This window comes from Saccoglossus kowalevskii, chromosome 5, assembly GCF_978046115.1.
Source record: "Saccoglossus kowalevskii chromosome 5, keSacKowa6.1, whole genome shotgun sequence".
In the NCBI taxonomy this organism is placed as follows: domain Eukaryota; kingdom Metazoa; phylum Hemichordata; class Enteropneusta; family Harrimaniidae; genus Saccoglossus; species Saccoglossus kowalevskii.
Window position 1 is genome coordinate 38,841,292 of NC_140645.1, and position 24,051 is coordinate 38,865,342.

Genomic DNA, 24,051 nt, shown 5'->3' on the forward strand with positions numbered 1-24,051 from the left:
CATAATAATTACCCCATTTTTCTCAAAAATACATGATATATTAATATTGGTTAATTTGTATGCCAAATAGAACTATTTTATGAACATATTATTGAGTTATTGCATGGATTTACGAGAGATCCTGAAATTATCGTGGTCTGGGTGGTAACCGGCATATTTTTTACTTTGAATAATAGTATATAAGAAAAACAATATCAAATATATGAGCGACTTTTTTAGAGTACTTGTCCAAATGATGTCTGGTGGTCCTCAACCCTAATCGATCGGGGAGATGTAACCAATTTTTTATTCAAAATAGTGTCGTAAACAAAGCGTTGTGTTCAGGAAACGTTGACACGCTTGGCTGATAACAATTAGACGTAGAGATACCAGATCCTTCTCCTCTTCTATCTTACAAAATCTTACTATTCTACAATAACTTCAAGGCGTGACAGAGTAAACCTGCGATTATCCAATCGCTGCAGCCATTGCCCGTTGGCACGATCACGATCACTTAAACCATTGCGAAATTGCCGCTACTGAACGCAATCAGTAAAAAAAATGTATTTTTAAACTCCCCGTTATATATGTTGATAATGTCTGGCGTAAACATGCAAGTTGTTGATCCCAAATAATATTGCTACGAACCAAATGTGCGTACATGATGTCATTATGATAACAGTAGAATAGATAATTTTCTAATTAGTGATTCTCTGCTCAAACCTGTTAGGCTAACCCGTGTGTATTCTCTATTTCGCTTATATCTTTGTTTTGGGAATTCACTTCTCTGATCTTTGTACCAACCAACAAACCCACACACATTCAATTATTTGCAAAACAGCCTGTTTCAAATATGCCTGTCCCACGCGGCTGACTTTTTTTTGGTCCTACACTCAAAACCAGAAACTATCTAAGCCAATACTACCCAAAATACAGCGCAAAAGTAAGGACTAAGTAAAAGAATGTAAAATGGATGGCTGAGATTCTGAGAGATAAATTCCAGTTTGTCAGCATCGTCTATTTAATATTTTTGTCATATTATCTCAAACCCTGCAAATAGAAGTGTACATGGAATCATGGGACGAAACGGTGTGTATTGTGATAACTGTCATAACAATTATTAACAGGTCATACTTGTTTTCAACAGTGGAAGGACAGTGGGTTCTACCAGGTGTGCTTGTAATTTACATAACAAACAGTGTTTACAACTTTGGAAGGAAAATTGGAATCTACCAGGTGTGCTGTTATTTGAATAACAAAGAATGTTTATGATCTACTGAGTTGCCTACGTGACACAGCTGCTAACAAGATCACATTCTGCTCTGCTACGATATTGTTTGACTAGTGATACAGGCTACAACCATCATTCTGTGAGACTTGTATGAACTGCTCTGCGATCTCCTGCTTCCAGCGGTGCCCTCTAGAATACCAGCGTTCCTCTGCAAGCAAGACTCTTTCTTCGTTGTTGCGTTGCAGAAGCCATTGACTTTCGTCCATTAATACATCCTGGAACTGTGAGTTATCACCAATGCACACTTCCCTAAGCAATCCCCTATTTTACTGACTTTATCCATTGTTTTTTCAGTGCTTTATTTTTTTAATTATTTTGGGAGGTATTAAATCCAGGAGCTCTAACTCGATATTTTGGTAAGTGTATTTCATTTCCAGTACTATTGCCTTGTCTACCCCATACTAGGAGTGAAAGAACCCCCTGTCCAGTGTGAGTTCTGTGGGTGGCCCTCTCAATTGCGATAAGCAGTCCTTACACTGTGACACAGTTAATTGCCAGCCGATGCCCTCTTTCAACGAAATGACTCAGTTATGAAAGGACTCATTGACGTTATTTACCAGAGGCGGGATATTGTGAAAGCTTGGTTTCGAAATTGTTTGACACTGCACAAACCAAGAACGATGGCCCACGCAACAATATTTGCATTACCATCAATTTAAGTATACTCATGTCAATCACGCTTTATTAATCTAGTCAATGCTAGTCATTTAAGTGTGACGAAATGTATTTGATTCCTCGTCATAATTAATAAATTCAGGATGACAATCATAATGACTGCCATTCTAATATGGCACCAGGTACAGGAATTGAAAAAAAAAGATAAATGAGAATGAGAAAAAAAAATATATCTAAATACAGAAACTCCAAAACACATTTAATATATTGCTTTGATTTGTCGATCAAGTTGTATTGTGTTGGAACTCATGATGGAACAGAATAGCGGGCATACATATGAAACTTGTTTCCAAAAAAATGCATAGAGCGCCACTTCAAATGGCTGCTTATGCAGGTATTGTTTATTCACGCTGATATCTCATAGGATTAGAAAAAGTCGCACATTTTTAATAAAATAACAGAACATGAGGTTTGTTGTTCATATCATAATCACCTAAAGCATGTCACTCTAAGGAAGAGTTAAGAACACGTGGAAGTAAAACCAGCATGGCAACCATCGACCAGATCACAGAACAAACTCATAACGCATATCAGAAACACATCAAGTGTGATTCTCATACATGTACCTAGTTTGAATAAAAATTGCCTATGCATGCATGAGAAACAGAACATTTTGTTGCCTGTTTCGGGAGAAAGTCTGACACTCTGTCAAAAGTCATCAAAATAAAAACAAATCATTGTCGTTGTATATACTTTCAACAACATCGGTCGAAAAAAAAATGACAAGCGCCACCAATCCACCACGTGTGATGTTTAACCAAGTTTGATACAATCGGCTTAGTCATGTTGATCACATATTGAAATTTATTTTTTACTGTAATGACCGCCAGTTTATCCTAATCCAAAAACAACTGAAGATGAAATAATCAATTCATTATTCAGTCATTTAAACATATATTTCTGAGAAGCAGTAGAAAGGTTTTAGTAAATGAATGCAAGTCGGGTCAGTCATTTTAAATTAAATCACAGAACTCATTAACCACCATGAGTGATGTGCTACCAGGTTTGTAATGACATGTGAAAATGTTGAGTTTTGGTGTTCGTATTTTGAACACGGTGGAACACGGTGAATGTTTATTGCATCACAATGCCTGACATCTGACATGATTGCAGTGATTGTAGCATTACGGTATACACGATGAGAAATCCAGATTTGAAATGCCTTTGTAGAAGTTTGACATTGTGTATTCGCGCCCTAGTGTTGAATGAGTCAACACGGCACTGGAGAATAAACGTGAGCTAAACAATGATGCCCACTGCCACATATAGCATACAAACACGTGGAAAGTTACTATGCAAAACATGCACTACGGAAAAGAAAATTAACAAATCCGAAACAGTAGCACAGGGTGGATGAGGTTTCTAGGAAGGTTAGCACGCTTTATTCTTCCACCTACTCAGATCAGTTCATGCTAATTTAGGTAAGGGTCAAATCGATAAAGAGAGTCATGTCGATTTGGCTTACCACTACCTGTTTTGTAGATTGTCCCACTGTGACACACTAATCTCCATCGGGAATGCTTGGGCTTGCATAAACTTGATAGTTCAACAGCCTTGCACATCTACAAGATGTATATTCTCATTAAGGCTTACTATTCTATCTTTATGTTTGTTGGTTTCTTCACACTACGGATCAAAAGTTTCTGCCTGAACCTATAGCTCGTTTTGCCTTGTTCCAGATGGAAAATTACTGTAATCATGTCAGTATATCTACATTGGTTTTAGGCTTGACTATTGTTGTCAGAACAATGGTCACTTTCTTAATTTCCGTTTCAGCACTTTCGAGATGTACAGGTTCAATTGTTGGCAGTGACTCTCGCTTTGATTGGAATACTGGTCCCTTCCATACTCCAAATTTTGCCATCTTTATCGTATATCAGTCATAGGTTGCTACACTGTTAATAGCCAGTAGCTTGCATCTGAAATGTGATCCATTTGAGTACTCTATAGAGTACCATAGTCCCTGGACTTATAACATCGTGCGATGGTTAGCTTCACTTTAACTGAGCAGAACATTATTTCTATGTCACATGTAAATAACTCTGTGCGTCTAGTCAGGTCCTTGGAGTAGAAGATCATTCAATCAACTGCAATCGAATAGTACTTGTATCAGTCAAGGCTTCCTCGGGTAATATACCCTGTGACGCAGAATGTGATGACTTTGTGTTATCACTTCGGCATTACTCACAAAGGTCACATAGTCTTCTTTTTACTTCTTGTTACTTCTTGTTGAAATCAAGATATTTGGGACACTTGTACATTACTTAAAGTTTATTTTGTTTACGTATAAACTGATTTAAATATTAACAGTACTGTATGCTTTCTTTACATTTATAATCTGTGCATAATTAATATAACTATTATAATTATTCTCACTTGACGCTGTAGGCGATTATTGTAAGATATATTTCCGATGGTGACAAATATAATAAAATATATACTACCATACGTCTTGTACATGAACTGTAAGGTGGGAACGATAGCTAGACCAAACATTGCCAAATTGTTTCCGGCCCGTGCCCGTGACACCCTTTAATGATCATATTATTCAGTACACAACTGCATATTTATTTAAACAAACTAATTACATAAAACTCCAACAATTTCGACTGCGCTGTTTGGGTACTTTTGAAAACGATACTCACTTGTATACTGGTGTAAATATATACACTTAAGTATCCTACGATTATGACATGTTTGCCATTTTGTAGCATGTATCATTTAGTTGATATCGAGGGATATGAATACCATGTCTATTTTATAGACTTGGTAAATTATGCATTAATTCAAACAAAGAGCATTAATTGTCATGGAAATATCTCTCCGTCAGTCACACTATCCAGTTTGTTTACATTAGAAAACTCTATTATTTTACACCCAAGTATTCGTTATTCGTTCTCTGACAATAAAACTGATAGGCCAATCTGCAAACTATACAATACATTCCTATAGCAATGGAAATAAAATACCCGACCGAAGTTGTTTAAAGAAAATGGCGGGAAATCGGCCGTGATGGTCGCCACTTGATGCAAAAACAACAACAAAACGGCAATGTAACGTAAACGTTTCAATGTAAAATTCCCAGTCTATGTTACTAACAACACGAGTAGTACTAAATATGAATCTGTCAACAAGCAATGGTTTACAATCTTGGCGTGCTAATAAATTCTTACACTGAAGTGTTGAACAATAAAATGAAACAGTTATCTGTGGTTCTTGGCAAATGTGTGTTTTATATAGTTGGTGATCTTGTCTCCCGAAACACAATAAAAGCTTTCTTGGGTGCGGAGCCACTTTCTTGACCAGAAATAGATTTCCTATTATTATCTCTACCTCTTATTAACCTATAATCCTGAATGTGTAGCTTTGCAAAGTCTACCACTTTCACCTCTATCAGGTGCCCCCTACCAAATACTCATGCGCCAGCATCATCAGTTGATTTCTAAGCTTTGTTGGTATCACAATTTGTTTTACCTCTGTAAACATTTTCACCTTGCTTTATGGTATATACGGTACAGCACCTCTTTTTTTAGCTCCAGTACATATTTTCCCTGCCCTTTGGATTTCATAATTTTGTTTTCATGGGCTGCCTCCCACTGTTCACTATGTGACAAGCCTTCCATCTGGGCTAATTTTAGATTCTCTTATCCAATGACATCCACCCATCGAAACATTTAGAGCCTTGATAGGTTGTTTTTCTTGTTCAGCTTGTGCTCCTGTAGATAGTGCAGATAATGGTACTCTCTTTCTTTGGGCACCACTTTTTATTCGGTACTGATTTGACCCCGGGAATGCTTCCAATAATGAAATCATAGATGGGTTCTCTCATGCACATTGTCTCCTGTGAATGTCTACATAACATTTTACAATTGGGAATCTGTGCCATCAATCAGTGTACATAAATGTTCAGTTAGTTGTGTATTACTTGAGCTCTTTCTTAATGGCAACCCACTGCATCGTTTATCACCGAACACTCTCAGCAATGTTCTATTTGCATATTCCTGACACATTTTGGCAAAGCACTCGAATCTTTTTATGAAGGCATCCATATCAACCCCTTCCTCAAATGTTGCCAATTGGTGTCTAAGTGTCTTTTCGCTGACATTCATTCTAGACTCGCTGGTTTGAGTTGATTGTAATTCAGACTTTGCATTTCAATCTCGTCTCTTCTCTCTTAATCTGAACAAGTCGTTCTGTATCCTCTCCTGTATCTGTGCCAGTTCTTTTTTTATTTTTAGTCCTATTTCAGCTAATCTGGGGGCACTTTGATTTCTTCTTTCTCCCTTTTTCTATTTCGTTTCTCCATTTGCTTTTGATCTGTTCTCTCATAAGAACGTTCCTCCCTGTCAATCACCTGCTGGTCCTAAGAGAGACTCGCCAGATAGCCTTTCTCCTAATTTCGTCCATTTTTTGTAATCCATGCTGAAAAATGTATACCATGTTTTATCGCTTCAATACTATGATCTGCCAAATTGGTCTAACTATATTCACAACATGCAGCCTAGAAACGAGTTACAAAACTGGCGGTTGCCTGTGAACTCAGGCCAATGGCCTAACTAATGTTTTGAAGGAATTTATACCAATCTTCACAAACTAGCTGAAGTGAACCTGGCCTGGATACAAGTAGTCCTAACATGATGGAAAAACGGTGGTGGTCGCCACTTTGTTCAAAAACAATCAACATCAACTAACACCAATGCAACACGAAGAAGAAACGCATATTTTATACTCGTCATATATATATTTCTAAAATATCACATGAATCAATTGACCAGAGCCTTATTGTGACATTTCTCGACGTCAAATCGTAAATGCTGCGTGAAATTGGGCACCCTAGTCAATTGCACGTAGCCGGCGAATATAGTTCACGATTTGAAACATCGAACTCTAGGACTCATACCACTAATAATAACTCCATAGACGACAGTGTTAGTGTGTGGGTGACTTTCTCCTGAAAAAGGGTAACAAAGATAAAAAATATTCTTTTAATATGTTGAAACAATATATGTATGTAATAGAATTTTGGCCAGTAAAATACATATTGGCCACCTCAAACTCCTACAAAATGGATACAAACAAAACAGAAAGCTCTCAGGCTTTCTACCATCAATATTCTCAGAAACGCAGCCAGTTTCGAAGTGTACGTCTAATCAGAATTTGTCCAGATCCACAGGTCACTGGTATTTGTCAATAACAAAGCTACACGCCGAAGCCTAACAGCTGGCTCATTGAAGTACGCCTTCGTACATTGCGTTTCAAATAAAACACGGTGAAAGAATACCTATTGGCTAACAACAACCATTGGTTGGTTCCTGCCTCAAGTGTCAGGGCGTACCAAGCCACAGGAGGCCGGTAACTAGTAACGGTTCCGGCATTCTCGTTGCTTGTTCTATTTCCCTGAGTTACCTGATGTCAAATTTGCACAGTAACAGCGGTAAATGCCAGAAACATCTCAAATATGTGAGTCTAAATAAGCAGGCAGTATGTATGGGCATGGCGAAATGAAGACTTGTTTACAAAAAACGAATATTAGAATAATTTCAAATTACGACACTTAGTCTCGTGACTTTAAGCCGGAATCCCGGTCCAGTGGCGATATGGCGATTACTAGTTACCTGCGTCTTACTTGTCATTCACAAGGGACATTGGGAACAAGCGAAACAACAACCATAAGCTATGATAACGCTGATAGACTAATTTGTGGCATGAGACCTCTTTCTTCGCAACAGTACCACCAGTTTGACCTCAGACTTACAATTGGTTCATGACGCTTGTTCATTTAACACCGGCACACTAATCCAATGAAGTCAAGAAGCGTCATATGACGTACGTAACACATTCACTGTCATAAATCTGTTCATGTACTGTCAAATGCACACAACTATTGGCTATATATTCTACTCTGATTGTGAGCTGTTATCAGTCTGTACTACAATAATTAAATACATAATAAATAATCTGCCAATTAAATTAATTAATTAAGCAAATTAATCAGACGTACATAGTTGAAAGAACTCTTGTGAAGCAATTAAGATCTGAAACATTTGGTATTTTTGACACTGCTGAATGTACGGATATGAACGAACGGGCACTGGATGTGGTAGCGTTTTGTAATCTGTCAGTGAGTTTGATTAATATGATAAATCCTACTGGCCCAACCTGTGAAATAGCAGCTGTACCATTATTGCTACCTTTTCTATATAACTTACAAAATTACCACTGGTGAGAGAGCATACGTAAATATAAGCACTTGTCCTAGGGGTAACTCGAGCTGTTCGAGTTGACAAGATGTTACGTTTATTGCCCAATGAATCTGACATTTCAACTAATAACATTTTTTTATGCATATGCAGATTTTCCCCAGTTGACAATGAAATAGGTCTTGTGTAATACCTACTGGATTTTCTACTCCTGTTAATCAGCCAGCACATTGTGTAGAGAATAGTATAACCAGTCAACGACATAGCCAGTATATTGGTCTTAGTTGAAAGATATGATGGTTGATTTCAATGAAGTTACAATGTAATTTCAATGACATTACAATGACATCTAAATGAATTTACAGTGGGTGATTCTGTTTCAATTCTAAAACAGATTACGCATGCTACAATGGTCACTTCCAGTTCAATACCATGGTATGTGGATTAAAGAGAAGGTCCACCTCATTTCGAAGTCATATGATATTTGTACTATGAGAGTTAAATTGAAAGATATTATTTATATTACTACCTGTTGTTATAGTATGTTGACGGTCATTTGGCGAACACTCAGTAAAATGAGTTTTGTGGTACCGGATTGAAGATGAACGCTTGTTGAAGCCAATATTTCATTATCATGCTCAACATTAGCACTAAAACAGAGCACATTGAAATCTAGAAATTATGCTCTACAAATGAATGACAAGATGATATGGCACAGTTCATACCAGGTTTTTAAATCTTTAGACCTGAAAAAAATTGGTTATATTATTAAGTAACTAAGATATTGAATTTGATGAAACAAATAATGTTCTTACCCTTCTTACCCTAATTACCATTATGTTGTATAATAATAATAATAATAATAATGTTTATTTGCCATAGATTACATAAAAAAATAACAATACAGCAATAAATAATAACTAATAAATATTGATAAATAATAATAATATTAATCTATGGCTGGGAAACAGAAATTAGCTCATGCAGAGCTAGTCTAGTCTGTTTCCCATCAAAATATATTTTTAAATAGCTATTTATTAAAAAGGGCAATCAAGTAGACAGAAAAAAAAAAAAAAAAAACTTATTTACAATGGTTTGCTTATACACCGATACATGTTTGTATGCCTCTATATATACATATTGGAATATAACTATGGATGATTACAGTGGATTAAATAGTTTTTCACTTCTTTTTTAAAATTTGCTCGAATACGAATCAATTGGATATCCATGGTTAAGCTGTTCCAAATTTTAGTTCCCTGGTAATCGACTGAAAACTGACCCAAATTTGTCTTGTTCATTGGTAGAAGAAAGTTTGAATTATCCCTTGACCTAGTGTGATAATGGTGAGTATGTAAATTGAAATAGTAATTAAGGTCATGTGGCAATCTGTGAAATTGTAGGTCATGTATAAATGTACATAGCTGATACTTAAATTGGTCATATATATTGAGAATACGTAGTGACTGAAAAAGAGGTTTACTATGTGCACAGTAGCTTTAAATAGTATGATACGAACAAGCTTTTTTTGTTGTTTATACATAGGGTCTAGAAATGTGCGATGCGTACTACCCCACACTTCTAAACCATAGGAGATATGAGGAAGAATTAGAGAATGATACAGCAGGATAAGAACGTATTTGGGAAGTGTATGTCTGAGCTTAGCAATTAAACCAATTAAAGGAGTTATCTTTGCTAAAACTCTATTAATATGCGGCTTCCATGTGAGATGTTTATCTATCACCACACCAAGATTAGTAGTAGTATCGACTTCCTGGAGAACTGCATTGTTTAAATGTATGTTTTGTTTGTTTACCAGCTGTTTCTTAGAGGTGGAAAACAGCGTGTAATTAGTTTTGTTGGTATTAATTGTAAGTTTATTAGTGTTGCACCATGTGTTCATCATATCTAAATGTAAATCAACTTCAGCGCTGGGTATAATGGAAAATGAATGAAAAAGATTTTAGTCATCAGCAAATAATTTAATTTGGAAGTAAGTTGATGATGCAGGAATATCGTTTATATAAATTAGAAAAAGTAACGGTCCAAGGATGGAACCTTGTGGCACACCATAATTAATTGGGAGAGTGGAGGAGGTATGGCCATCAGCTTGAACAAACTGTTTTCGATTCAATAGATAGTTTTCAAGCCACTTTAAAGGTTTTCCACGAATACCATAGAAACTTAATTTGGAAAGAAGAATGTTGTGATTTATCGTGTCGAAGGCGTTAGTAAAATCCAGGAATACCCCCATCACGATATTACCATCATCAATTTTATTAATTAATTCATAGAAAAGATCTATTAACACAAGCTTGGTACTGTATTTTCTGCGAAATCCATATTGGTGCTTATTGATAATATTAAATTTGTTAAGAAAGGAAGATAATTGTTTGTGCAGAGTTTTTTCAATAATTTTACTGATAACGGGTAAGATTGAGATGGGTCTGTAATTACCAGGCAAATAGGGTGAACCTTTTTTTAAAAATAGGAGTAATTTTGGCTATTTTTAGTTGGTCGGGGAACACACCAGACATAAAGGATTGATTTATAATGTGACAAAGAGGTATTTTAATGAAAGGGGCAGCATCTCTTAGAAGACGGGAATAGTTATAGCCATGGCCACAAGATTTACGCGGGTCTAATAATTTTAGATCAGATTCTATTTCATGGATGGTAACTGGTTGGAGAAAGAAGGAATTCAAATTGGTAGTTGTGAAGTAGTCCAAGGGATCGGCAGATGTGTTAATATTCATAGCAAGTTCCTCCCCAATATTAGCAAAAAATCTATTAAAATAGTTAGTTATTTTTATTGGGTCATGAATATTCATGGTTTGAGAAAGCGGGTTGTCTATGGTAAGTAGTTTGGAACCGTATGAACCGACCTACTATTTTTCTACTCTAGCATTTACAATTCTTATGATCTAATCAAATTTGCTCGAGATATAAGACATAGTGGAATACGTCAATGATTAGATATTTGCAAAAGCCGAAAATCTATATTAACCAATTCCAACTAGAAACTTAGGTTTCTGCATTGTTCGAATGTATGTATGTACCAAGCATCATCAAAATCAGATATAACATATCAGTGGAACAGACTGACATACACACACAGACAGACAAACATACTCAACTTAGTTTTATCATGAGCGAATGTTTTAGAAAACTTCATTGCATACGAAGATCATCTCCCCATGTGTTCTTTATTAGGTAGAGCTGGAAAGCAAGTGTTAACATCGATCTCGTAAATTTTAATTGCGCATGTACAATGCCCAAGATTCAGAATATCCAGTGATTCACAGCAGTGGTGTATTGGGTGGGCTATGTATTTTTGAACTATACGTACGTATAATGCAAATCTCGCATACATAAAAGACCCAATAAACTCGCTATAAACATATTTACTGCGAAACAAAAATTATACGATTACAAAAAATTCTATGGATGTGTACGATACAGGCTTATTAAGTAGACAATTCTACCAGTTCTAAATACATTATTATTATTATTTCAGAGTAATTTTATTCGAAATATATCTATGATTCCACTAATTCTGGACAAATATACGAAAGCATGAGGTAAAACTCTTGCATCACCACATCTCTGTCCATGTGAACTGTTATGTCATGGAAAGAAGAAATCACCATATCCCAAATATCCAGAAAATGCACCCCTATTCCCCCGAACACGCGACGAATGATTCTGTTCATGTCATAGAAAGACCAATTGTTACTATGGATTTTCTGTTCCATGTATACATTGTCCCGTGAATGGCTCATTTTAATTACAATTTTAGGATCTCGACATCGTTTCATAAGTCTTTCAACAGAAAGCGTTACCTGAACGAAACGTTCTACAAATGATCTGGTCGACCACGCACCGTAATGAAAACAGAAGTTTAGAAGCACTACATAGTTGTATAACTGACAATCACTTTGAGATATATTGTCTATGATGTCAGTTTCAAACATTGGTTCCCATATGGAAATATGAGGTCCTGCAATTCTTGGCGTCATGAAGTGGAAGTCAAAATGACTATTGAATTCTTTGAAAATGTCAATGAATTCCCGTAATGCAGAATCACCACTACCCACGAATATCTTGTTAGCCGCACATTTGTCAAATTGTTCTTGTGTCCACTGGTGACTTCGACATACCTTAGAAATATATGTCCGATTGTTGTTCCAGTAGCCATCTGATAGCGGTATTGGCAAATCTGGTCCGCAATTTGGTAACTTAGTAGAATCTATTGTTGAATCTGTTAAAATTATGAGAAACTATATCATTAGCACCATTGATTTGGTATTCACAACATGAGGTGAGCTTATCTTTTAAACCAATGCATTCAATTATTTGGGAAAAGTACAGCAGGCTTAAAATGTAACTAATATAAAAACGTATTTTGCATGTTATTACATTATTACCATGGTACCATGGCCAAATTCCACGAAAAACACCTATCATATAATAGCATTCATAAACACAATCATAACAAAAATGTGTAATCTTATCAATTTTCTTCTCATTATGGCTAACGACATCATAATGGGACAAGTTCATGAATGGATGGTTCATGGAGGGTTGTTTTGAGTATCACTGAATTACAAAAAATATTAAGATTAATGTACTAGTTAGTAGTTGATCCAAACATTCATTCAAATAATAATCCACGTTATATTTCAAATATACAGTGGTCACCGACGAATTCTCAAGACCGATCGCAAACACCATTGACCTCTGAACACTATAACATTTTATTTATTATCAGTATTTAATAAAGACTTTAGTCGCGGCAAACGCGCTTTATCACTCTTCAAAACTCGTCAAGTTGTACTATGGTTTGTTGCGAATAATCTCTTATATTACCTTGTATAGTCACTGTCATTGGCATGCCTTGGAGTATTACCCTGTCAGTTTTTCTGAAAATTAAAATAAGTCAATTAGTAAATGGCATTGATAACTGAATAACATAACGACGGTGAGATACAATTACAATATATAATTACATTTTCAAATTCAACAGACATGTGAAATCATCATTAAACCACCGTCATTGCCAGAAATAGACAATATAATCTGGTCAAGTAGGGATTTCCTGTCTATCCCATTGCAGTGACTATAATTACATGCAAAATTATTCGAGACAACGGATGATGTCATAGACTTTAAAGGTCTATTGTTTAGCCTAATTGAGAGTATATTGTTATGTTAAGTAGTTCACAGCTTGGGGTTGGAAACAATAGTAAGTGAAGTAATCATTTGTTTCATTTGTTCTGTGCCCACTTGTATTTGTCAGCTGATCATATGAAGCCATGTAATAAATGGTTGTGGTTACCAGAGGACAATATACCCTTAGGTACACTCTTACCATGGCTTTGAAGACAGCCACCCGCTATATACTTAATACAAAAATATGTGGACAGACGAATCTTGTAAATATCATTGTGGTCGTCAACAGCGATTGGTATGCAAATTACGTTTGCCTGACGCATTACAAAACAAAAGTCTAGACTGTCGTGGAATAATACACAACCTCGGACGGACAGTGTGATGAAACTCCTTCTTTATAAAGAGGAAAAACGGCTGATACAATATATTGATCTTGTGGTCTGACCTTCAGCATCAAAAGCAGTATGGCGATAGTGGTTCACGTTCGAAAAGTGGGATAATTTTTAACATGGAATAAATCTTGATTCAGGTTACTTCCTGTTGTTAATTGGATTAAAACAGTTATATTTGCTAACAACTGGATCGTACATCTGTGTAAAAAATGCATGAATTTCAACTCTAATTTGGGCAGCGAATACTGCGTCTACAACTGCGTCAGCTGCGTCGCCGTGTTCATTGAACCTGAGAGTATCCAGAACGAAGCAAACAAACTTGAACAGTCAGCTACATTACTGCATTTTATTATTTTTAAAAATAGAGTCTGGCACACAAATACACATCGCCCATTGGTAATACACTGGGCTAGTATAGGATTTATCATCATGATTTACGGCAAGTTGGGCATTTAATAGTGGAGTTTTAATGGAAACATCTATAACATATCGAAAGCTTGGAACGTCACCTGTCTATTACAAAGCACATAAAAGTGAAAAAATGAAAAATATAAACTCAAAATTAAATTTTGTTTTGATATATGTTTATGCAATGCATTCTCTATGGCACATCCTGTGATGTTTATTTGACTGGAGAACACTGACCAGGGCGGAAGTCGGCCATCTTGTCCACTCATTTCTGGCGATGTTCACATTAAATTGTGCGAATAATATGTAAATTGTGTACCTGTCAAATAGGCTTTTAGTACGAGTAATTTTTTCCAATGGAGTTCCGATTTGTGTATTCGCACATGTCACTCCATACCCCCTCATTTATCAGACGACAAGTCGTTTCCTCGGTAACGTTTTTGTCCATGTAAGTTCCTGTAAACTCAAGTAACTGCTCTTTTGTTTTCAATGAATCTTTGATATAGTGAATGAACTCACTCGCAAATGTAAGCGCTATGGTAATTTGAGCTTTTCCTGCCCAAACCGCGTAGAAATACACGGAATAAGTGCCGTTCCCATGGTCTATTACTCGACCTGCCGTGCTCTTTTGTAGATAATCATTAGACATTCGAGCGGAAAAGAAATCTCCTCCCCTATTCCGTGGACGGCCGTTGTCGTCAAATGTTACAATGGAGATTCCGATAAAAGTTCCCTTATATATATTCTTATCGGACTGCAATGTAGCTCTACAAAAAAAATAACATTGTTACAATTAGATAAAACTTAATTAATTATTTTCTTACAAAATTCCAATATCTGGCAAAACGTGTTTTCTATTATTTAATTACCTGTGTAAACATTTCACGTTTCATATATTTTCTACAGTTATTACAATACCTTGTTTTGAAAACAGATGTTTGTCCTAATGTTCCATTTCCAAAGTCGAATGGTACTTCATGATTCCTGGGTTCAACATTCATGTGTCTGTTCACCCATTCAATCTCATCAACAATATCCACCCACTCCATTCCAAATCGATTGTAATCAATATATGGAAACAATGCATTGAAACTTCTATTAGTTTGGTCTTTAAATGGTGTCCTAGAGGTTTTCCCAGTGGTTGGTGTGCTCTGGTCGTGGGTTTGAGAATTATTCTTGTCGGTATTGTTGTTCACTAAGCATTTGTGTGCAGTTTCTCGTGAATGAATCCTTCCCTCATGTAATATAGAGACCTAAATAACATCGGAGAAGACGGGAAATAAAGATTACCACTTTATCAGTATTAATGTATCATTGAAGGCACAACACAAATAGAAATTATTAAATCCATATTTTACATACTATTATTTTGAATACTAAAATGAAATTGTAATGGGATGTAGATGAAGCTTGTGGACATGCAAGTCGAAAGAAGTCTGAAATTGATATAGATTACGAATATCTAGCATGCCAATTTGTTTTTATTAAGGCTTGCTTGTGAGTTTGGGCGTAACAGCCTAAAAATAAATACCATTCTCAAAAATGTATGCCACTCTCACATGGCTGAATGTATATGACATCACATACATGCAAATTACATACATGAATCTTATTGTCATGTCAATACTACTATAGATGCTGTTCTTCCCTTTCTTAAACTAAGAGCATTTCAAAATTTCAAAATATACGAGTGCATGCATGGTCTAAATAATCTTAATACCAGTGGCTGATACATATTTATTTTGAAAAAAAATATCAAACATAAGTCCTGCACAGATGTATTGGAAATGGCTGTTTACACATTCAATCAAAATCTGTTGCACATGTCTTTTTTTATGAAAGCAGCTCGAATCACACTCGTATGACATCCTCAGTAAGTGTACACATCAGTACAACAGTAATTGTCATTAAATTCAAAACACAACCTTTACCTTTGTCGTCATGTATATTTCAATTAAAACGCCAGCAATAATTACGGACGCCAGAAGTTGTAGTATTGAACGTATTTTGCTAACCATACTGTCTGTTGAAAATATATGTTCTTCTGGTAAATTAATTATAATTTTACTGGTAAATTATGTTTTCTGCACATAGCTATATAATTAGTAAATTACAACCCACAGGAAAGTACACGACAATTGATTGATCAGATTCACTACATATATGGCGTGATCCTGTCAGAATCGGGCGATTTACTCAATGCTGGTATTCTTATTCCTATTATATTATAACTTAGACATTAGTCCGTCATATTTTTTCCGTGTTATGCTACAAGAAAAGACTAAAAAAATGAGCAGACTATAAATTGAAAAAAGAAAACTCTGGCATATGTTTGCATGGGTTGTAAACTTGTATATGTTTCATGAGCGGTCAAGCTCAAATCCCATTGGCATTTTGGTGAAGATCGACAATCATAAACATCATCTAGAAAGTTGAAATTATGTTACATAGTGTTTCGAAAAATATGCAGATGATAACTGAAATGATAAAATTAGGCATATTCATGTATGAATCGTGTCCACAATAATTAACCTAATGTTACTCAGATTTGAATTGTTATTATTTCGTCTATAGTATGGTCAGACATACTTACTCCCCACCTCATATGTAAATATCATATATTCAATGACGAATAATGGTAATTTAGTTGTCGCTCGTTCCCCGTATAACAAAGCTATTTAAAAAACAAAACAAATCGGTATCATTTGCACCACTCATTTTGACTAATAATAACCCCTTCTGCATTTCTACTCCATTTAGGCATAAACACTTTAATGACTTTTCACACTAAATAAAATTCAACGAAGTATTTCCATAATTGCACTCACAGAAACGTAGCTATATAATGAGTTTTGAATGCTACCTAAGCTACATCCCTTTATTTAACGTCGAACTATCAAAAATAACGCCTTATACCTGACCCATCATATGTCACGTGATGTGAACGATGATTATGTTGAATGTAGTTCATTATAGGCCAATATAAGCTATCTTCGCATTTTTTTGAAAATTTGACAATGTGTATCATTGTCGCCAAAAGACGTTTTATTTGTGTAATTTGTCCTATGACAAGACAACAATTATTTTTGATGTAAACAAGCTTTCCTATGATGAGTTGCATGGAATGTTGCTCAAAATGCAAGTAGTGACAGAATGTGTAGTATAAAAATCTGTATACCGTGTGCCGTAGAGAGAATGAAAGAATTCAAGAACTTGATCAATTGGTTAGGAAGTGAACCTGGAATTTTCATAAAAAAGAAAGTATTTGTGGAGAATGTGGATGGGCATCATGACATTTGATTGCTATTTTTGCAAATTATCTGACAATAAAGGACATGCAAGTAAGTTTCCTAAGGGCATTGGAAAAAGAATGAAAAAGGATTCAACGTTTCACTCTGATTACAATACATTCGTGGTTGGTCAACAATAAGATTGTTGTATTATGTGCACGTTCCAAAAGATATGCATGATGCTGATGATGGTAGTGTGGTTAATAACACATCATGGAGTGTACCTTTAAAATATTTGGGTTGTTTTTGATTGTTTTTATTCCAGTGAAACTCGAAATGACTTCATGTCACAAAGTCCTGATCTAACAAATATACTTGTTGGTGTACTATTACGTTTCGGTGAGTATAATGGCAAACTAGAAGTATACACAATGGCTGCCCATGTGTTTGGTGCTGTGTCATAGTCAAATTGTTAAATTATAACTGCGCACTGCGCAAGATGTCCAATGATACTTGTGATAGGCTTAAATCAGAAGTTTTTGATGTACTGGTGAATAATGATGATTGTACTGATGACTGTCCCAAGCCCAGAATAGCACCATTGAAAAAGGTCACCATACCACGCATCGAGTTGACGACTGCCTCTATGTATGTGCGTATAGGTAAGATGATAAAACAAATCTTGAGTATGATATAAATGAGACATTTTTTTGCACTGGCAGTTTATCAGTTATCAGGTACTGTGCTAATGAAACCACTCGTTTCCATACATTTGTAGCAAACCGTATCAATCAAATCAAAAATGTCACAATGGTAATATGTGGATACAAGAGCTGATACAGCTTAGTACTCATCTAGAGATTTCTGTGTAGATGATACCTTGCGGACAAAGACATTGTTGAAAGGTCTTCAATTGTTTTAATAACCAGAAGCTGAATGCCCTAGAGATGAAACCGTGTCTATAGGTGTCCCAGATGATTCGAGGGTCAGGAAACAAGTGCATTATTTGATTGCCAACAACTAGGGTGGTATGGAGAGGCTGTTATCAGATATGTGATATGCAGATATGTGTAGCTAAACGAAATTTCAAGAGATAGCTTTAGTGATACTGAAAAGGATTTAGTTGAGCAAGACACAACGTAACGTAAGACTGATAATGACATCTAAATCCTACGATGCAAGCCTCACACCCGTTATAGTGGAAATAAGAAGAACAGAAAAAGCAATGATTGCAAATGTTAAACATCATACTAAAGTCGTTTGAGTCGTTTGTACTATTTGTATTCTATTATGATCATACAAGTTGAAAGATGCCTGAAGCGTGCCAGATTACCAGATACCATGAAAGGATTCCCAAGTATCTCAACTTATCTTAAAAGACATTCACAAGTCAGTAGGCATCTAAAAAGAAATGCAATGCTGAGCTGTGAGAAGGATATTGAATCATGTGTGCAAATACTTCAATCAGACAGATAATGTCCTAATATATTGTTTGCTGGTGTTTGCTGTGTAGCAGATTTTAATACAGCATAATATGTTTAATCCTCAGTCCGCACATGTGAAATTACAATAACAAGCAATTTATTTATGTTGTTCAATGCGTCAACTGGTGATTGTCTGCTGCGCACTGGTAATAGTCACTTAGATGCAAGCGAATACTTTCTTTACATTGAGAACACTGCAATATTCTCCAAATGGCATACTGTTTTGAGTAGCATAAAAAACAATACAGCGCAATATTAAGAAGAAAATTAGTGGAAGTTGATCCCATCGTTACACACTGAATATACACATCATACACCATACCACAAAGCCAACACAGTGGTTGATTAGTGTGTGGTTGATTTGACAGCATTTGATTGCAATGAATCGGTAGTACACGTGTATAAAAGATGAAATAATTGAGAAGTGTTACACACAATGATTTTACCTCACACATATACACCAACGTGGAAACAGATGGGTGCGCATATTGACACAATTACAGACAAACACGACAACGACTTAATGAGAGAATAACATCGCTCTGTGACAAAAGGGTTAAAACTATCGAGCTAAAATTTATATTTCTATTGCATTACATCAAATTGGTTTTGTTATTGATACTTGTCAAAGGTCGAAACTGATATTGGGTCCTACAACTGAGCTGACATATATATATATATATATTGAACGATAAAAGGGTACTGCAATAGAGAAGTTCAATTCATATCAATAACAACGTAGATACAACCCATTAAACACGATTAAAGTGAAGCGATTGACAAACTGTTACCTTAGCGATGAATGATATCAGATAACATATATAATAAGTATAAAACATACCGTATAGATCGGAATACTTTTCGGTTTGTCTGTCTCTTCGTGAAATATAATCCCTCCTCCACAAACGTGCTTGTGAACAAATTCAGTTTTAGAATGACTGGGAGGCAGGGTAAAACAATTGAAGTTAACCATATTGTCATGTGAGGGCAGGCTCAGGTCACGTGATCATCGGTGGAGGCCATGCATACAGCTCGTTCTGTAACAATTCTGAATAGTTCATTTGAAAAATGGTGACAAGTGAGAAGTTATAAGAAATGAAACATTTGACACAAAGACCAATTGTTGTTCAGGACTGTGCCTATAACAGGTTCCCGGTAATATTATTTATTTATATATTTTTATTATGAAAAGTACCTATATTTCGTATTTGACAGCCTTCATGACCATTTTCTTATTCTATTTTTACAACACATTCAGTTTGTAACAAAAACTTATCCAACTAAGCTGTGGAACCAGCTGTCAAATAAAAAGGACATTACATCAAGGAAATTATTTAAGTTTAATCAATGGGACATTAATAATCGTTAGTTATTATATATTATTATTATATTTTATAAGTATGCCCTTTTGATCTGCTGTTTTACAGTCCTAATGCCGGGTCTTATCCAAAGACCGGAGACTAAAAGGAAGAATGACACAACATGATAAACGTATCAAATCATCACCAACAAAACGTAGAAAGTCTAAATTGATAACTCTTTTCTCAGCAGTTGTGCAGTGATATTAAGAACAATTTTCTTTATAAATTGCAGACTTGGGTTTGCAGGAATTTTATCAACATGTTTTAGGGTGTTTTTGTTGACAAGACCAAGTGATCCAACTACCATGGGTACGATCATTGTTTTTAAGTGCCACATTTTTTCAACTTTAATCTTTGTACTTTGCTGATACATTTCTGCCTGGAGGCACTGTTATGTCAATCATCATTGCGATCCTTTATTATGATATCTGGTCTGTTAGCTTGGATGGTTCTGTCAGTATGTACACCAAAGTCCCACAATATGGTAACGTGCTCGTTCTCAACAACTTGCAATGGTTTGTGTTCATACCACTTATCGGCACAGGGGAGACCAAAATGCTGGGATATTTTCAATGGATATACTGACCAACACGGTCATGCCTGTTTGTGTATTCGTTTGGTGCTAGTACCGAACATCCAGAGACCAGATGATCAATAGTCTCATTATATTGATCACAAAAACTACATTTAGGGTCTGCGCCATATCATAGTAGATTGGCTTGGTAGTTCCTGATAAAAAGGCTTTGATTTTGTGCAGCCATGATGAAACCCTCTGTTTCAGCTTTTAGCCCAGCTCCGTGTAGCCACAGTCTAATTGATCTAGATCAGCGTTTTGCATGCGGGTTGGGTTCATGTAAAGGTTGGTTTTCCCATCGTTCCTTAATTAACTTGAGTCCTTCTGATTTCGCTGCGAGTTTTACTTTCTTTGCCTGTTTGGTACACGAAATATCATCATCAGCATTTGTCTCAATGTTGAGCTCTTGTGTAAACGTTTTACTCTCTTTCTTTATGGAATGTGCCCTTTTGCCAGTTTCATGAGAATTTACAGGTTGTAGCAACCAGACTTGACTGAGCTATTTATTTATCTTGAATCGAGGTATTTATTTAACCCCATTGTAGTGGTTTTACAAATAAGCTCAAGTTGGATAGGTCGCCTCCAACCATCTTTTCGAGGAATGTATAGCCTATCAACGTCTGATTGTGGATGATGCATTCTGTTCATGGGGAACAGTTTCTGGACTTTAGTAGCAATTTTCTTGATATCTGGTAGATTCCAGTTGATGATGTTAAAGCTGCATGTAACCACTGGTACAGCAAGGGGTGTTAATCGCATCGATTCTGTTAGCAGAATTCAACTCTGTTTTTAGCACTTCCCTTACTCATCTGTAGAATTCCCCCTTGACCTTTCCTTTCATAGCGGCGTGTTGTATACCTTTGCCTTCATTGACTCCAATGTATTTATAGACCTCCTCCTGCTCGATGTTACGTATCAGATTATCATCACCAAGATTAACGTTAGTGTAGTGGACAAACTTTCTTCTATTAATTGTTGCTTTAGTACATTTATATAATCTAAATGACATTCCAATGACATCGCTAAATTATTTCACAGTTTGCAACAGTCCTTCTAAATCTTTGTCATTTTTAGCAAATAACTTGAGGTCGTCCATATAGAATAGGGGGTCAATGATTTCGTCGCTAATGTTATATCCATATCTAGTGTTGTTAAGATCGAACTAAAGAGGAATTAACGCCAGACAGAACAGCAGTGGCGAGAGTGAATCACCTTGAAATATACCTGTTACGTCCCCGGGACAAGGTCTAGTTGTCAAATAGAACCAAGCCCCTGAAACTAAGGTATGGTACGAGCCCCCACTTCCGGTAATGGAGGAATGACACAATAAAATGCTACAAAATTAGATTTATTGTACTAGTCCAATCAGTAGTGACAGTAATAACAGTGAGCATAGACCAGGGTTGATAAATATTAACATTACAAATAATACCTAGTAGTTTAATATGACATTTGGACGTTTTCAATAACAATCACTACAAAAATATATTCAACTATGAGCATGTCTCTAAATCAGTACCAGTTCGTTGGGTTAACAATTCGGCGAGAGTCTGCGATCTTGACGAGGTGTATTGTACTCACAGTTCGACGAGAAACGACGTTTTGATTAGTAAATAATAATTATCTTCCGAATTCTTCAATTCACTCGTCAGCCAGTCATAAGACTCCACAAAGAAGAGCACAACCACGTTATCTCAACAGCAAAACGGATCGGCGTACAGCAAGGGCAGCAACCACGTGCAAGGACTCCTTTCATAACACTGCAGCTCGTCTCGTGCTCCGCAACTCCTTTCAATCTCTGCTCTATTTTTACGTAGTCAAATCGGACCCCTCAGGTCGATCATGGTTCAGACCCTTGCATGACGTATCTACTCCCTAGCTTGGAGGTAATTTATATGTCATACGTAACGCAGTTCCCAACTCTTAACTTAGCAGCTATTCAAAACCTGCACAATATATATGCTCAACCAAATTACAATATATTTTAACTTAAATATTTCTATACTCAATCGGTAAAATACAAAAATTGCAAATCACCACGCCCTCATCTAGCAAACATTCAACCTTTTGTCCACAAGCCATATTAATTTAATACAAACACTATGAAATCAATCTCTACAAGTCTCATAAAATTACAGGTACGTAACAATACCACAGTTTATCTTAATTGGTTCTGATTGGATAGTAACGTTTTTGTGGGTAAGAAAGAGTGTTGTTCTCCAGAGTGACATGTTAGTTTTCAGAAAATTGATAATGATAGATTATACTTTAAATTTCAAGGGATTTCAAGATCCAACTGTGTGGCACACTATCAAAAGCATTGTGGTAGTCAATCCATGCCATACTCAAGTTGCGGTGTTTGGATGTACAATTTTCTAGGATCATCTTATTGATCAACAACTGATCTTCACAGCCGTATAAACCTCTTTTACATCCTTTCTGCTCTATATGGAACAAGTTGTTGTTCTCAAGAAATGGGTATAAGCGATCTGTTAAGATTGATGTGAGCATTTTATATGTGGTACTTAGACGTGTAATAGCACGGTAGTTCTTTGGGGTTTTGGTCTCTTTTGTTTTAGGTAATAGATATGTAACGCCATCGGACATCCATTGACATTTTTGTTCCGGTTCCCTTATGATCTCAGATAACAGGTCAGCTAGATGGGAATGTGCGCCGTCCTTTTCTTCGTAAAAAACTTCGTCAAAATAGTGTGAAAATTTTAATTCAAACTCACAAAAATTATGAAAGCTAATTAAGTTTCAATCTTTCAGACTAACCAGAAAACACGAACGGAGATAATGCCCGTTGTATGAAATGACGTTTATCAGCCACAACAATGACTATCGCATCACGACTAAATGGCAAAATACACCATACACTGACGCTTGCTGATGTTCAATCGTCATGAAACGAAATAAAATAAAAATATTTACAATTCAAAGGCAAACGGACGACAAATCGTCCGCAAAGTCACAACCTTGTGTAAAATCTGGCACCGTGTTATCAATTCCACTGAGGGAATGCAATTTAATATGCACATATGTATTTCAAGATTTTGCTCTACACAAACAATTTGCATATATAAAGTTTAAATTCACTTTAGCAAATTTATTTTATTAATTAGTATACAAAATAGCTAATACATCTGCACGTATTATTCTACACAAACGGTTACCATGTATCAATTCTACCTTGATTAGGTGACTTGGCTTTGTGTCAATAAATCAGTACAGCCGATGGGAAAACATTGAAAACCATGGAAACACAGAACGAAAATACAGACG

At 35.9% G+C, this 24,051-nt stretch overlaps 2 protein-coding genes across 2 annotated transcripts; both read right to left on the reverse strand.

Moving 5' to 3' along the window:
- Positions 1-11,684: 11,684 nt before the first annotated feature.
- On the reverse strand, positions 11,685-14,592 carry LOC146746123 (NXPE family member 3-like). Its single transcript, XM_085498990.1, has 3 exons — positions 14,437-14,592; positions 13,015-13,067; positions 11,685-12,406 (listed from the first exon to the last, which is right to left on the reverse strand). Exons 1-3 carry the CDS (start codon positions 14,520-14,522, stop codon positions 11,685-11,687), a joined length of 861 nt encoding a protein of 286 aa, XP_085355116.1. The 5' UTR covers positions 14,523-14,592.
- On the reverse strand, positions 14,526-15,196 carry LOC102804452 (NXPE family member 3-like). The gene is made up of 3 exons (XM_085498991.1): positions 15,036-15,196; positions 14,591-14,884; positions 14,526-14,544 (listed from the first exon to the last, which is right to left on the reverse strand). Exons 1-3 carry the CDS (start codon positions 15,164-15,166, stop codon positions 14,526-14,528), a joined length of 444 nt encoding a protein of 147 aa, XP_085355117.1. The 5' UTR covers positions 15,167-15,196.
- Between the last annotated feature and the right edge of the window lie 8,855 nt (positions 15,197-24,051).

Coding starts and splice junctions, on each gene's coding strand:
- LOC146746123 (XM_085498990.1), bottom strand. CDS start 14,522: ATGAGGGGGTATGGAGTGACATGTGCGAATACACAAATCGGAACTCCA. Junction 13,068..14,436: donor ACTAAAAGCCTATTTGACAG/GTACACAATTTA, acceptor TTTAATTTTCAG/AAAAACTGACAGGGTAATAC. Junction 12,407..13,014: donor AATGACAGTGACTATACAAG/GTAATATAAGAG, acceptor TAATTTTAACAG/ATTCAACAATAGATTCTACT.
- LOC102804452 (XM_085498991.1), bottom strand. CDS start 15,166: ATGGAGTGGGTGGATATTGTTGATGAGATTGAATGGGTGAACAGACAC. Junction 14,885..15,035: donor ACATCTGTTTTCAAAACAAG/GTATTGTAATAA, acceptor TTTTTTTTGTAG/AGCTACATTGCAGTCCGATA.